Source organism: Oryzias melastigma, linkage group LG22 (genome assembly GCF_002922805.2).
Source record: "Oryzias melastigma strain HK-1 linkage group LG22, ASM292280v2, whole genome shotgun sequence".
NCBI lineage: Eukaryota > Metazoa > Chordata > Actinopteri > Beloniformes > Adrianichthyidae > Oryzias > Oryzias melastigma.
In genome coordinates, this window is record NC_050533.1 from 16957802 (window position 1) to 16971513 (window position 13712).

The 13712-nt window shown below is 42.9% G+C and overlaps 1 protein-coding gene across 3 annotated transcripts in view; it reads right to left on the bottom strand.

Moving 5' to 3' along the window:
* The window catches only part of tiam2a (TIAM Rac1 associated GEF 2a), a 65180-nt gene that overhangs the window by 12036 nt on the left and 39432 nt on the right, over nt 1-13712 (bottom strand). For 2 of the 3 annotated variants that reach the window (XM_024265861.2, XM_024265853.2), the window contains exons 10-15: nt 11843-12016; nt 11114-11206; nt 10951-11029; nt 10789-10878; nt 10487-10699; nt 7886-7980 (exon numbers count right to left, since the gene is read on the bottom strand). In XM_024265861.2, the coding sequence (XP_024121629.1) occupies nt 7886-7980; nt 10487-10699; nt 10789-10878; nt 10951-11029; nt 11114-11206; nt 11843-12016 (744 nt within the window). The remainder of the gene's footprint in view (nt 1-7885; nt 7981-10486; nt 10700-10788; nt 10879-10950; nt 11030-11113; nt 11207-11842; nt 12017-13712) is intronic. The other variant, XM_024265886.2, reaches the window with a different exon arrangement.

Here is a 13712-nt window from a genome sequence, read left to right on the forward strand (position 1 = left end):
GGCATGGAGAAAGAAGAGATGGTGGGTGGGAGGGGTCTCTACAGCCATGACTCAGTAGCTGTAACTGCCTCACGACAATTCAGCCAACACAGCCTGACAGCACGCCCAAATAACCAATTAAGAGCTGCGGACGTGAGCCAGCGGAGGCGGGAGTAAAGCCCGGGAGCGCCGGGATAAACAAGTGGATCCGACAGCATTGCTGTGAACTCCAACTCGGGTTGTCCTGCCGACAGCCGTCAGCTCCCCGTCACGTTGCTGTCGGCTCCAGTCGTTTAGTCATTTTTCTGTCAACCCATGCCGATCGCACACACAAAAAAGGCAATAACCAATGGCTATTCTGTAAGCGGTTTATATTCTGATGCCGTTTGGCAGCAGTTTTTCTCATTTTCACACAGTGGTAGCACATGCACACCACATAAATTCACCACATCTTCTTCAAGAAAAGAGTTTCATTACAAATCAAACAGGCAAATATGCTTAAAAAATGAAAGAATCTGCTCCATTTCTAGAAAGCTAAAATTCTGTGCTTGAAAAGCATTCCGAGACCCCTGAGGGCGGCTACCTCTGCCAATCTCCTGGTCACAATGAAGAGCAGTCTGTAGAGCAGCCTCCATGCTGCAGTGGCCTGCTGTCGGGTCCTCCGAGCCAGAGAGCATCCCTTTCTCCGCAGCTTGGAATTTCCAGATGTTGGCATTGCAGCGCCACACAATTCCAACGAAAAAAGTTGGTAAAAAAAAAACGATCCCGCTGGACTCTTGGCAGTACTTTCATTTGATGATCAGTAATCTCCTCTCCAGCCTTTCCCACCCTCTGCCTCCGTCCTCGCCGGCTCTACGTTTCTGCTTGCGTCTCCATCAGGCCTGGGTCAGGAGCATCAGTCTTTCTTTGATGGGCACTGAGCCATCGATTCTTGTATCCTTGTGTTCTGTGAGCGTAGGCAGAGGAAAAGCGCTTGCTGCCACCTTGTTTTGCATATCAATCACGGCGGTAAAGTTCGACCCCACTTCCTCTTTCGGTTTTTACCATCGGACCGAGAGCATCAGCGCTGCACTGCCCTCCCGGCGTCTCTGCCTCCATCGAGAGATCTCACATCCATCTTTCTAGCTCCGGGTGCCTGGCATGGGGTCGGTCGGTGCGACTGAGGGCTGAATGGAGAGGCCATGAGCTGCATCAGTGCTGCAGTACAATGTAGAGGGTTCTGGCTTATTACCTACACACACAGAAGAATGGCTGACTCAAAAACCGGTGTCCCTGAGCTGGAGGGGGCATCGGAGCAGGAATGCTAACTATGGCCTCGCACAAACACTTTTTTAATGAGGTGTAAATGAAAATATGAACGATGTCGCAAAGTGTAAATGATCAGAAACAATGTGATAATGACAGACCTTATCGTTTCTAAAGCCATCAAGGTCATTGAATTTTTCCTTTTTAAAACACGCTTTAATTTAGAGTTTCTTGCTCGACTCTGGTTTTATTTTTGTGGCTGATCCGTGTCTACAATAGTATGGAGTTCATTAAGTCAGTAAAACATGCCAGCAAACATAATTAAATCCCACTTGGTTCATATTTCAATACAGTTTTTTTTTTCAAAGCTGCGGGCAACAACACTCGCAGAAAAGAAAGCGGCTCAGTGGTGTCAGACGAGGAGGATTCAAGATAAACACTAAACTCCATCTCCCTTTCGGTTGCTACGACTAATTATGTGTCAAAGCTCTGTCTGCTTTGGAGATGAAACGTCGGGCAAATCAAAGTTGCCGCTTTAACCGGGAAGGAGTCCTAACTAAACAATAAACAAACAAGAGAGGGGACGGGGTTGGAGGAGACGAGATGAAATATGGGCGTGCTTCGAGGGCTGCTTTTACCGATACCTCACAGGGAACAGCCTTGTCACGGCGCTGCAAGGCCGAGGGAGAATGTACGGCGGTGGCCGATAGGCGGGCCGGTGATTCATTTGCCATGTTGGTGTGCCGTAGTGCCACAATACCATCTTCTTTTCAAAGCCCAATAAAAGAAGACATAGTCTCATAAATCAAGCAAAGCGGAGGGGAGGAGAGAGGCAGAGGAGACGAAGGCTGGTCCCGTCGCGCTTCGCTCAAGCCCATTTACGCCATTTATTATTCATCCTCAACAAATATTATTCCGCTAAGTCTCAGAGGACTTTGGGAGAAGAGTGTGTTTTAATAATGAATCCAGCTTCAGATTAAAGCGCCCCATTCTACGGGAGTCCCGCAGGCTATTCAGATCCACTCGGCTGCATGTGTGCTGGTACAGAGGCAAAAGAATGCAGGACTTTCATGCTATTCTTACCCCAAGATGCCAAGAAATAATGGAAGTTTAAATGGAAACGCTTGGTGATGATAAACAAGTATGCAATGGTGACAGTAACCACTGTCTGGATGCCAAGCAGAGTTGTAGAATCACAAGGGCAGAATGAAAGCTCATCTGTTCTTACTGTAAAAGTGCCAACAATTATGCAGAAACAGCTAAAGAGTAAATGTTGGTTAGAATGGTACCAAAATAAACTAATTAAATAATGTTGCTTTAGTAAAGACAATCCTTTGACCTCTGAAATAAAGCTCATTTGACTGCTTGCTGGTGTTTAACTGGGCCAAGTGTGTTCAGTCAATGAGAATTTGAACACCACTGACTGTATAAGAGAACTGGAGTGAGTGACTCCTCCCCTTCACATTCCAAACAGGAAGTACCTGATGGCTCCAAGAAGCCAAAATCCCACAGACTTCATAATATTTTTTCTGTCAAGTTTTTTTTAAGTTATGAACCGCCCAATCAGATTCCTCAATAAATGTATGCGGTCTTACATTGAATGTTTGATTGACAGATTCTCCAAAGCCTGCTTTCAAATGGTAAGAGTGTGGACTTCCAACAAGCTCACTTCTGATTGTGAGCTTCTTGGAATACTAACTTCCAACAAGTTTGACTTTGAGACAACATTGTCATATAAATGTTGTCTCAGGCCGATTCCGACCAATCACTGTTTACTGACATTGCCTGGCTCCAACATGGCGGCATCCATATCATAAAAAAAAGTCAAGCTAATCAGCAGCAAGCATTCATCGACTGTAGAATCACTGGACAAAACAAGGTCTTGACGTCACCCATAGAAAATGCTTTACCTCCGGCCCTCGCAAAATTAGGCCAGACTTCCAACTTCCTGATCGTCTGCCGCCATTTTGAAACCTGTTGACTGTGATTGGCCCAAGTTAGTTTGAGTCACGTTTTTAGAGAAACTACTGTCACCAGTCATAAGTGGGCTTGTTCAAAATCAAAATCCACACCCCTTTTACTGAAAGTGGCTCAGGAAAATCTGTCAATTGAATGTTTGAGGTGGGGCCAGTGGGCACCACATACTTCTCCTAAAGTGTCTGATTCTTCAGTTTATGACTTGAATAACTTGAGATAAATAAAAAAATATCTTTAAAAAATAGGATTAGCAAGAAGATGCTAAGAAAAATGTATCAGGCAAACAGAAAGCGTTATTTTGACAAATGAAATGAAGTCTATGGGATTTTGACCGTCTTAAAACCAGCACGTACTTCCTATTTGGAACACGAGAGGGGAGGGGTTGATATGTCCAGTGATATACAGTGATAGACCACAAGGACCTGAATTTGGCAACCCTTACTTCATTATCTTCTTAAGTTAGCTCAACATAATTATATCTTCTAACTTTCAGTCTTTTTTCCATTTGTGGCTAATTTTAATATCCATTTATATAGCCTTCATCATTTTTACTTTTATTTGACCTCAACATCATAAAAAACAATTCATCTTCTGATGAACAGATGACCACTAAACCATCAGTCTCAAAACATCTCTTCTGTGAAAGTTACAACAACCATCAGACTCATTTACCTGTTTTTTGGTGACAATTTATTTTAACCTTAAACAACAACTTGTCCCACTAAAAACCAGTGGGTCATGACTACATCTGATGAGACCCCAAAGCTCTTCTCAAGTAGAAAAGACTTCCTAATTTAGCACACTGCTTCTGCAGTAAATCAAGAAAAAATACAAACGCTTCCACTTCCATTTCTGTGAAAGCTTGCTGCTCATATGTGACACTTGTCATCACTAAAGCCTCCCACAAACACGTAGCATTACCAGCCGTTTGTCCTCTTTGGCATCTCTGTGACACAACAGGCAGTCAGCCATGTCTTCTGCCAGGCAGGCCAGCTTGTGCCTGAGGAGCCGCCCCAAGCTCAGCAGAGCAGATCCCAGAAACAGGTCCTTCTCCTCGCCCTCGCTTTCCGGCGGCCAGTACCAACACATGGCTAAGAGGGACAGCAAGGCGCCGGCCGGCGACTGGTCCTGAGTGAAGAGCTCAATCAGCGTGGTGACGTAGAGACACGGCTGGGGATCTTCATAACCTCTTGATGGGGCTGGAGTTGGGACTGCAACGGCAGCCCCCGGTGTGTTCATTCCGGCCAGAATGGCGTCATAGCGAGTTTGGGTCGCCGTTGGACCCAATGCTACTCCAGTAAGATTTATCTCCGTGTAAGAGCTCGCAGTAACTGGGCTGCCAGCTATAAGCCCAGATTATTAGCCTGCTCAAGGCCAGATGGAGACTGATGGGCTTAGTCATAACACACAAGACACACACGCACACAGCCTCCAAATTAAACCCACACTGCTCCCACCCAACACACACACAAGCTCGACTCCAACATTTAGGGAGGGGATGCGAGTAGCTTGAAGGAATCAAGATCATGTTTGAAGAAGATTCATGCTAATATCTGTAGGCATATCTTTTTGAAGTCTGGGTTGCCTCGATAAGAGAACAGACTCAAGAACCCGACTTTAAATGCACACATTTTGAAACACCTCAGATCCCTGTCATCCTACGAGAAGAAAAAAAAACTGAGACGGAGCAGGAAAATAGAAGATGAGAGGAAGGAAAACAGCATAAATATATCAGAATGCACGCAGGCCTTCTTTGCGCTTCTTTTCACACTCGGTGCTTATTAGCATCAGGGCTCAGATCGAGTAAATCGAGGCAAATCTCTCCCCACTGACAGCCAGACAGCACAGCTCCACTCACAGCGCTCATCATGAGTCCATTCAAAGGCTCTTACTCCAATGTCTGGACAAATGCAAAGAGGCTTAATAAGTCTGGCTGAGTTTTCTTTCAAACAGCATAATGTCTGCTCTTCACCATGCATTAGCTTGCTTTTGCACAACTCTTAAAGCTACATTAGACATTTATACATAGTTTATCACTGATTATATTAAGACTATTACTGCATCAACTTTTAATGGATATTTTGAAATAGGTTTCCAAAAAGAAGTAACTAAAGATTTAGTTTGTCACTTTTATTGTTTCTTAGAAATATAATCACTTCTGTTATTACTTCAAATTAGTTTTTAACTACTTTAGTTTAAAAACTTCTTTCATAATTTAAAACTTGTAATTTTATTTCCTGGCAATTCAATATTATTTTTTATATTCTTTCCATCAATGTTCTCTTTTTGAAAATGTATCTATTTAAAGAATGATTTTCTTTTTTTTCTATTATTATTTTGTGTCATACCGTGTGTATCGGCAAGAGTCTGCCAATACGATATGTATCGCGATACACATGTCATGATACGATGCATATCTTGATATATCCCAAGACAGAACCAAACCATATTTCACTATTTTTTTTACATTATGACTTAAGAATTATCTGAATATTTATATATTTTGTAAATTTGTAAATTGTAGAATACATGCTATTTAATTATCAGAACGTTAAGCACTTTAACTGTATCTGAAACATTTTCTTTTTGATCACATCACCTTGAAAATGTTTCAATTCAAACAATGGATTCCTTTATTTTTATTTGTATTACTTTATGCTGTGGTGGGCATTAGGGGTGTGTCTTGGCAAGAGTCTTGCGATAAGACTGAAACATGAACATGAAAATAAAATGGAGTCAATGTGAAAAGAAACACTAAATTTTTTTTAGGACAGCTTCATTAAGTTTACAAACTAGTCAACCACTTTGGAAGTAAACGCAACAGAAATATGAACAATGTTTTTGACTTTTTACTCGAGTCGAGATCTTATTAGAAGCCACAGGTAACGATCTTGTTTTTTGTATTTTCTGACAAATCAATGTTCTCATTGGAGAAACTAAAAAAACATATTTATGTTTTGCCTCAGAAATAATTTCTATCATCCCACTAAATTATTTTATGTGGGCAAACCTAAAACGGGAAGCGATGCCACTTGGAGCCCACAGCTATATTCATTTGTCCAGAGCCGTCCCTCCATCCTCCATTCATATTAAATCGATTTGGCTGGAGGTGCCTCGTGGGAGTTCTCCTGGACCACTCCAGCTGACATCTGCAATCGATTTGTTAAGCTCATAATAGAGGCACAACATCGTGTTAAACCACTTTCTATAGCATTTTACAGCCAAATGTTTCATTAAGGATGAGGCACGGGGATGGCAATCGAGTGTCATGACAGAAAACAATATTAACAATCACAGCTTAACACTCTGGGATGTGCAAAAGGAAGCACCTAATGGAAGAGTGGCTGAAAAACAAGGTGCCACAATGAGCTCCAATTTGACCTTTATTTTTTAACCACCTCCTCAGAGTTTTGGAGAATAGTGCGCACCTATATGCTGATGCATAGACGATTTTCTCCTCCGTGACTCGTTTCTCTCGAAGATCAAGCTGATGGCTATGTGCTGTGATTAAATCCAGCTCCGCATGGCAGCAAAATGTGATTTACCAGCACTGGTATCTCACCCATCTTATCTTTTTTAAATTCCCTTCACAGTGGTTGACTTTTTCTGGTGGAGGAGACGAGTTTCCATCTTTTTTTGTGTGTGTCGTGCGCATAGAAAAGACACAAGCGACGCAGACACGTATCCGCAGAGACGTATCCGCAGACCTCCTTGACGCACACACTCGTCTCTATATTCCCTTCATTCCCCAGTAAAAACACAAACGGCGGGGAGCTGAGCAGCAGCAGCAGCAGCAGCAGTGCTGCAGTGCAGATCCCAGCGCAGTGGGACTGACTCATGTCACCGGGCAAACAAAAAGAAGCCATCGAGGCGCTACGAAGATCCGAGGAGTTATTTCTCCTGATCAAACTAAAAAAAAAAAAAAACTGAATATTTTCCCTGAATCAAAACAAGCAGTCCTCTTTCGCCTCCTCTTCTCATCCATCAGGATTACACAGCGCAAATTAGCCAAACATGTACTCACAACTGTAATAACAATAACATTACACAGCTTTGGAGGACGTGAAATATGAGCGGAGCAGGTAAATATGCATGAACACACTCTCACCCGCTTTCAGGCTTGTCTACATCATTAACACATGGCTTTTTGCGGTGACCACACGCACTCATTAGTGCTCTCAATAAACACAGACACACACGTTCGCCGCATAACATCACTGCTCAGACACAATTCCCAAAGGAGCGGGCTGGGCATAATGACTTCAATGAAGTTGGCTTACATTTCAAAAAAAAACGACAGGACGTTCGACTTCTAACAAGACAGAAATAGACTTTTAATCGGAACGAAATACTTTCAATCCTCTTTAAAGAGGAAATATTCCTGGAGATTTTTACTTTTCTGTCAATCTGATGGCAGAAAAATCGACTTTGCAGCCAAAAAAAAAAAAACACCACTCTTTTAGCTGGTGCTTCATGCATGTACGTTAGTGACAGAGAATGCCACAAAGCCCCATTGTGGCAGTGATGGAGTATCCTAATGATGGTGATTTTCCAGACTGATGGCAGCCTGGTTTCCGATGGGCGCACAGCTGCTGTGCGGGTGGGCACGAGCTTGTAACTTCACCGCCTCTCCACATCACATAAAAACCTGGAAGAAGAGAGAGCGGGTGCGTGCCCCTCCTACCTTGCTGTGCTGAACAGGCCTGAGTGCGCAGTGGGAGTGACCATTCTCCAGTCCTACGCACTGGAGCTCTCCACACTCAGCGGCAGCACAAACATCTGTAGAGGGAGCCAAAGAAAAGGTGTCACAGCCTGTAGAGAGCCCAGAAACTTTAGGATTCCATTTGCTGTCAAATAGCAGGTCATTTTTCACATTTTCAAAACTAAATGTTTTGCAGTGAAAAATACTTTTTAGATATATAATACTTTAAATTGAAAACAGTGCAGTTTTTATAGGTGAAACTAATATTTCTTTCAGTAAAAGGCAACAAAAAGAAAGTCTGAAAAAGAACAAAAGAATTATTTCAAACATCTGTCAATTTTATGAACCAATTTTACATCTTTTAAGTCAGAGGTCTGCCACCTCTATAACATACTTGAAATATTTAAAAGCTACATTTTATGAATGAATGGCTTCATGGCTAAAAAAAAACAGTAAAGTTTTGATTCAAATCAAACTTTGTGGCTCTTGTTGGATCAGTAAACAGGCTTCAAATGGCTTTTTCAGCATCGCAGTCCCACTCTAATCATCTATTGATCTATTTTAAAGTGTTCCCACTGGTCCTTTAATCATGATTTTGACATTTTAGCCAGAATCTTTTTTAAAAAGTTGTTTTCTAGGACAGTTTCTGCAGACCTGCAGGAGTTTGTTAGAAATTTGCCTCTGATTTGGTGCAGAGTAAGCCCGACCCCACTTCCCGACATCATCTGTTTACAACCTTACAGCCCCTCACAACCCTAACCCAACACTACTGATGAAACAAAAATGGTGAGTAATATTTTAGCTGTCCAGCCGTACAGTTTTCAGTTAGATTCCAGCTCAGACGAAGAAAATGAAGACGTATCAGAATGGAGCTGAGCGAGAGCTTTTGGCCTGTCACAGCTACAACCTTTTTCAAACTTCTTTCCTTTCATATGCTACTGATTCATGATTTGAAAAAAGAAGCTCTCAGAAGTGCAATTTTAAGCTAATTTCTAAATATGTTTCATCCATCCACAGAAAAATGCCACAATAACATGTTGGAAACACTAAAATAACAAACAATTATTTCTTTTCAAATCGGACTCGATTCCGTCATCCGCTCCACATGTCTGCCTTGTAGACCTTAAACTCATCCTCCCAACCACACAACACAAACAACCCTGACTAGTCACAGTCTAAAACCAGCACAGATGCCTGCACACAAACTAAATATAACTCCAAGCTTTAAACAGCAGCCAGAGTCAGTCATCCTGTGAAAAGGAAGGAGAAAAAAAAGGCAAATTTTGGCAGTTCTAATTAAAGACGGTGATCTCTTTATTATTCTGTGAGGGGAAAAAAACAACATCATCAGTCAAAGAAAATAGTCTTGTTTTTTTCCAAATCTTTCAAGGACAAACTTTCTAGCAGCCGACGTGAAAAGATGCCATTTATGATTGTAGCCTGGAGGGGGGCAGACCAGCAAGGCTGCAGGAAACAACAGAAAAAAACCTCCCGCGCAGAAGACAGTCACTTCCACAGATCTGCAGTCTGATTTATCATTCATAACGCTGAATGAAAGCCTTTTAATGCGCCTCATCTTTTTAGGAAAACTGTCTTCTGCTGCTAAACGAGTGTTAATTCCTCTGCCTGCCTGAGATCAAGCGCCCTCTAGGGACCGAGGACAGAACTACAATCACTTTGATCAACTGCAATAATGAGGCCTTCAAGTCATTAATCCCTTTGTGTTCAATTATGTCTATACTGGAGCAAAGACTAATGAATTGCTATAATTAAGATGACACTGGGCGCTCTCGCTGAAACTGATTCTTTTGTTTCTGTGCGGGAACACAGGCAAAGAATGTCATGCAGGTTTTTTGAAGGAGAGCATCACCAAACGAATAAGAGTTTAGAAAACTTTCTATAATCATGAAATTAGGGATACAACCTTATAAAATATACTTTAAATTGAATCCCTCATTTTTAAAGAAAATCTAATGCTTTTGTAGATTATTAATCTTAAATTGTCTCTCTTACCTTTAGAAAACAGCAGCTCCTCAAACAGCTGCTCTCTGATCTGCGTGTGTTCCCTTTTGACACATCACATCCACACTGATATTAAACTAAGCTGACAGGACACTATGCATTAATAGAGATAATGAGCCCTCCGCAGTTCCAGGCCCCTCCCAGCCTATTTCTCACCAACGGGATTCAAAAAGTGTTCAAATTTCATCACCAGACTGCACATCCTCTGAGGAAGTGATGGTGCTAAACACAACACGAGTGTGCTGGCTGTTTTGTGGTTGAGGTGCAATGTGATCTGGGGAGTTCCTGTTAATTTGAGTCACTTTTACTCTAATGGAAGTGAAGCCATCTGACCATGCGTGACATAAGGACTCGGATGAGCCTGAATGCATCGCAAACACGCATGTGACAGAGCAGAAAAGGAAAAGGGGGTTGTGGCTTCTGCATTGTTGCAACACGTGTGAGCTGTTGCTCTCAGGGGGAAAACAAAACAAGTAAATGACTTCACTTCCGTTTGGTAAAAGCTGATGCCCTCTAATGACTGTTTTGTACTGGTATGCAAAGGAATGTGACTTCACACACCTGATGAAGACTTGGCTCTGTGGTGTTTGCTCTGAACCTCCTGGTCCTGAACGCAGGAAGCACTTTTAGTGCCCGCGCCTGGCTGCATGGATCCATCTCGCCTCACCCTGAGGTGCAGGGTTTGTTCTGCAAACAGAGTCTGGATCAATGAAAGCTCCAGACTTGACACGCAGCGGCCGTTCAGCACAAGGATCTCATCGCCGGGAAGCAGACCTGAGAGCAGAGGAAGGGCCGTTTTAGGAAGAAAAAAAAACGTGGATCTTATGTGTTCTTAAGTTATTCAGGGTTCAGAGATGAGGCACCTTCACTGAAGGCCAGTCCGTCTGGCAACACTTCACTGACCAAAATCCTGCTGTTCCTATTGCCATCTATGTGCCCTGTCACAGCAAAACCTACAAAAAAGTGATCACAAATGTCACGAAATGCCCAGATAACCAAAGACAAAACATGTAAGATTGACTCACCGAAGTCGGCGGTGGTGCCCTGCCTTCTCATGTGCAGAGTAAACACATTAGTTGGGCCCACTTCCAGCTGATCCCTGACCTGCGGGCCACCACAAATCAATGTACAATAAAGAGAAAATAATAGAGACTTCTGCTCATCTACATGCAAGTTTGTCCTCCTCACCAAATCTCCTAGAAACTCTGCAGGATCCAAGCATCCAGGCTGTGTGTCCTGTCCTGATCGGAGGCCGTGTGAGCCGTCATCCAGCTGTTTCACCTGTTTACCAAAATAAAAGCCTCTTAATGGAGTAAAATATACTTCATGGAGCAGCTTTTATCCTGCTGTGCAGCCTGGATGTGAATTATTCACCAGCTGCACACTTAAACTGCACTCCTGCTGCACCCGGCATGCATTTACAGCAGTCCCTTATTTATCGCGGGGGTTATGTTCTGAAAATAATCTGCGATAGGTAAAATCAGCGAAGTAGGAATCCAAAATTCTTTAGGCTACATACATAAAACAAAAGAGACAAGTGAATAAACTCTCAAAGATCAGCAGAAAATAAGTCCAGTGGTATAAGATAAAAACGAAGATTAAAGAGTAAATGTGGAAAAATGAACAAATTCTCTCCAACAAGGAGGAGATTGATTGACGAGGTCAATAGCCAATCAGGATGCAGAACACAGTGTGCTGTTAAAATGCACAATTGCACAAAAAGGTGAACCGATATATAGCGAGGGAACACTGTACAACATTTCAGTTTTCTGCAGATGTGCTCGTTCTCATTAAACCCATCTTCTTTTTTGCAGTTTCTCCTCGCTACAATGGCTCAATCTGAGCTACTCCACTGTGTCCGCTTTGCTTTGTGTTAAGTGCCACAAACGCAGCGGAGACGTGTCTTTTTCTTCAAACCTTGCAGGCTGCATGAAGGTCGGCCACCGTCTGCTGCGTCTTGACAGGAACTTGGAGTGTCAGGCCGTCTGGCATGTGGGCGCGCGGCAGCGTGTCTGCTGCGCCGCTCACGCCGTCCCAAACACCCCCCTCGGGGGGCGACATCGAGTAAATGCTGGTCAGCACATCCAGCCTCTGCGAGTGGAGAACACAAAGGGGGGGTGAGAGAGACAGCCGACCAATCAATACAGTTTCATTAGTCTAAATGCTTGGCAGTGGATCAAGCAGCAGAGCAAAGATGTCATACAATACGCCTTTCAGAAATTCATTTGACAACACAGACGGCGGCCACTCCACATTATGGACATCATAATGACCATGTACGCCACAGGAGTGGCGGGGGCCTACAGCAGGTCTGGACATCTAAATGACATCTACAGCGGTCATATATTTGCTTTACCTCCCCCCCAAAAAAGATAAGTGATGTATAGGAACCTTTTATTTTAAAATAATTCCATCATTCTAGGGGTAATTATGTGTTGTGGCATTACCAGCAAAGGTTTCAGCTGGGTATTAAGTTGGGGGGGTGGTCCAACTCTCGGCCCCACAAGCTGCCATTTGGGGCTTTTGGTTGCGACTCTGTGTCTCTGGAGGGTAATCACCACGCTGCACTATGGAGCCCCAGGAGGCCAAAACCACAATTATCAATTACTGGGGAATTCTCCATCACCCTGAATGTACTGACCACACCGACTTAAATCAAGACGCGGGACAGAAAGCGGTCGTTTAAACGTTTCTAATGCATTAAAAGATCATAAAAACGGAGAGCTGTGTGTGCGAGAAAATGTGCGTCTGAGGTTACAGACACTGGATTTTGTTGATGAATCACTTGAAGACCAAAAGCAACATTTTCCAAACCACATCAATCATCTGAGGGAACCCGAGTAGAGGGGTGATTCTGAGCGTCTGACATCTCTAAAAACAGACGTTTGCTTCTTCTTTTTTTTTTTTACCGCCGGCTTGTTCGTTCAATATTCCATAAACTTGGCTTCTTGAGGAGTCTGGGCAAAAATCAAACCCGTCTTTCTCAAATGTTCCCTTCACCTGCCAGAGAGCGGGAACACAAGGTGCCGCTTCAACACCCACTCTCGCCTGCACCTTGAGGGATGTGAGGTCATGCTTACAAGACAAAATAGGGCGCTGTGGCAACCAGAAAAACAAGAAAAAGTTAGTTTCCTGAACTGACTGACTAACACTACAGTCATTCATGGCTCAGAAGCAAACCAACTGTTCCTCGACTCCATGTTATATGAACCAACAGCTCGTGAATATTTCCGTTTATGCGATCCAGGTGAACACTTGATTCTGATTGGCTTCAGGGTGTGGATTAAAAGGTGATAATCCACAGTGATAAATGTTTGACATAATTGCACTGGCCAAAACAACAAACAGCATACGCAATTCCACAGCAAGACGGTAGAAAAGACGAGTGATTTTACAGTTTCCTTTAACCTGTTTGGTGAATTTGATCCTTTTAGAGACTAATGAACCACACTTTTGCTTTACCATCTGCACAAAAACAAGTAGGGNGCGTAGGGAAAAAAAAAAAAAAAAAAATTGGTTTGGCGACATATCGCAATGTTTCATTGGCGATACACGTCTCGATTTAAATAGCTGACAAGACAATATTTATTTAAATAATTATTTATATGCGTCCAGTGTCTTACTCTTGTTTTCCACCTAAACCCCCGAATACTAATTAGTAGCACTGCACAATGAGGCTATTTGAGCAGATCTACACTGCACCAGCTTGTGTTAAATGTTCAGTCAGCCTTACAGTTTTTGCTGTCATGAGACAGGTACTACTTAGTTTTTACTTGGGATGGGTACT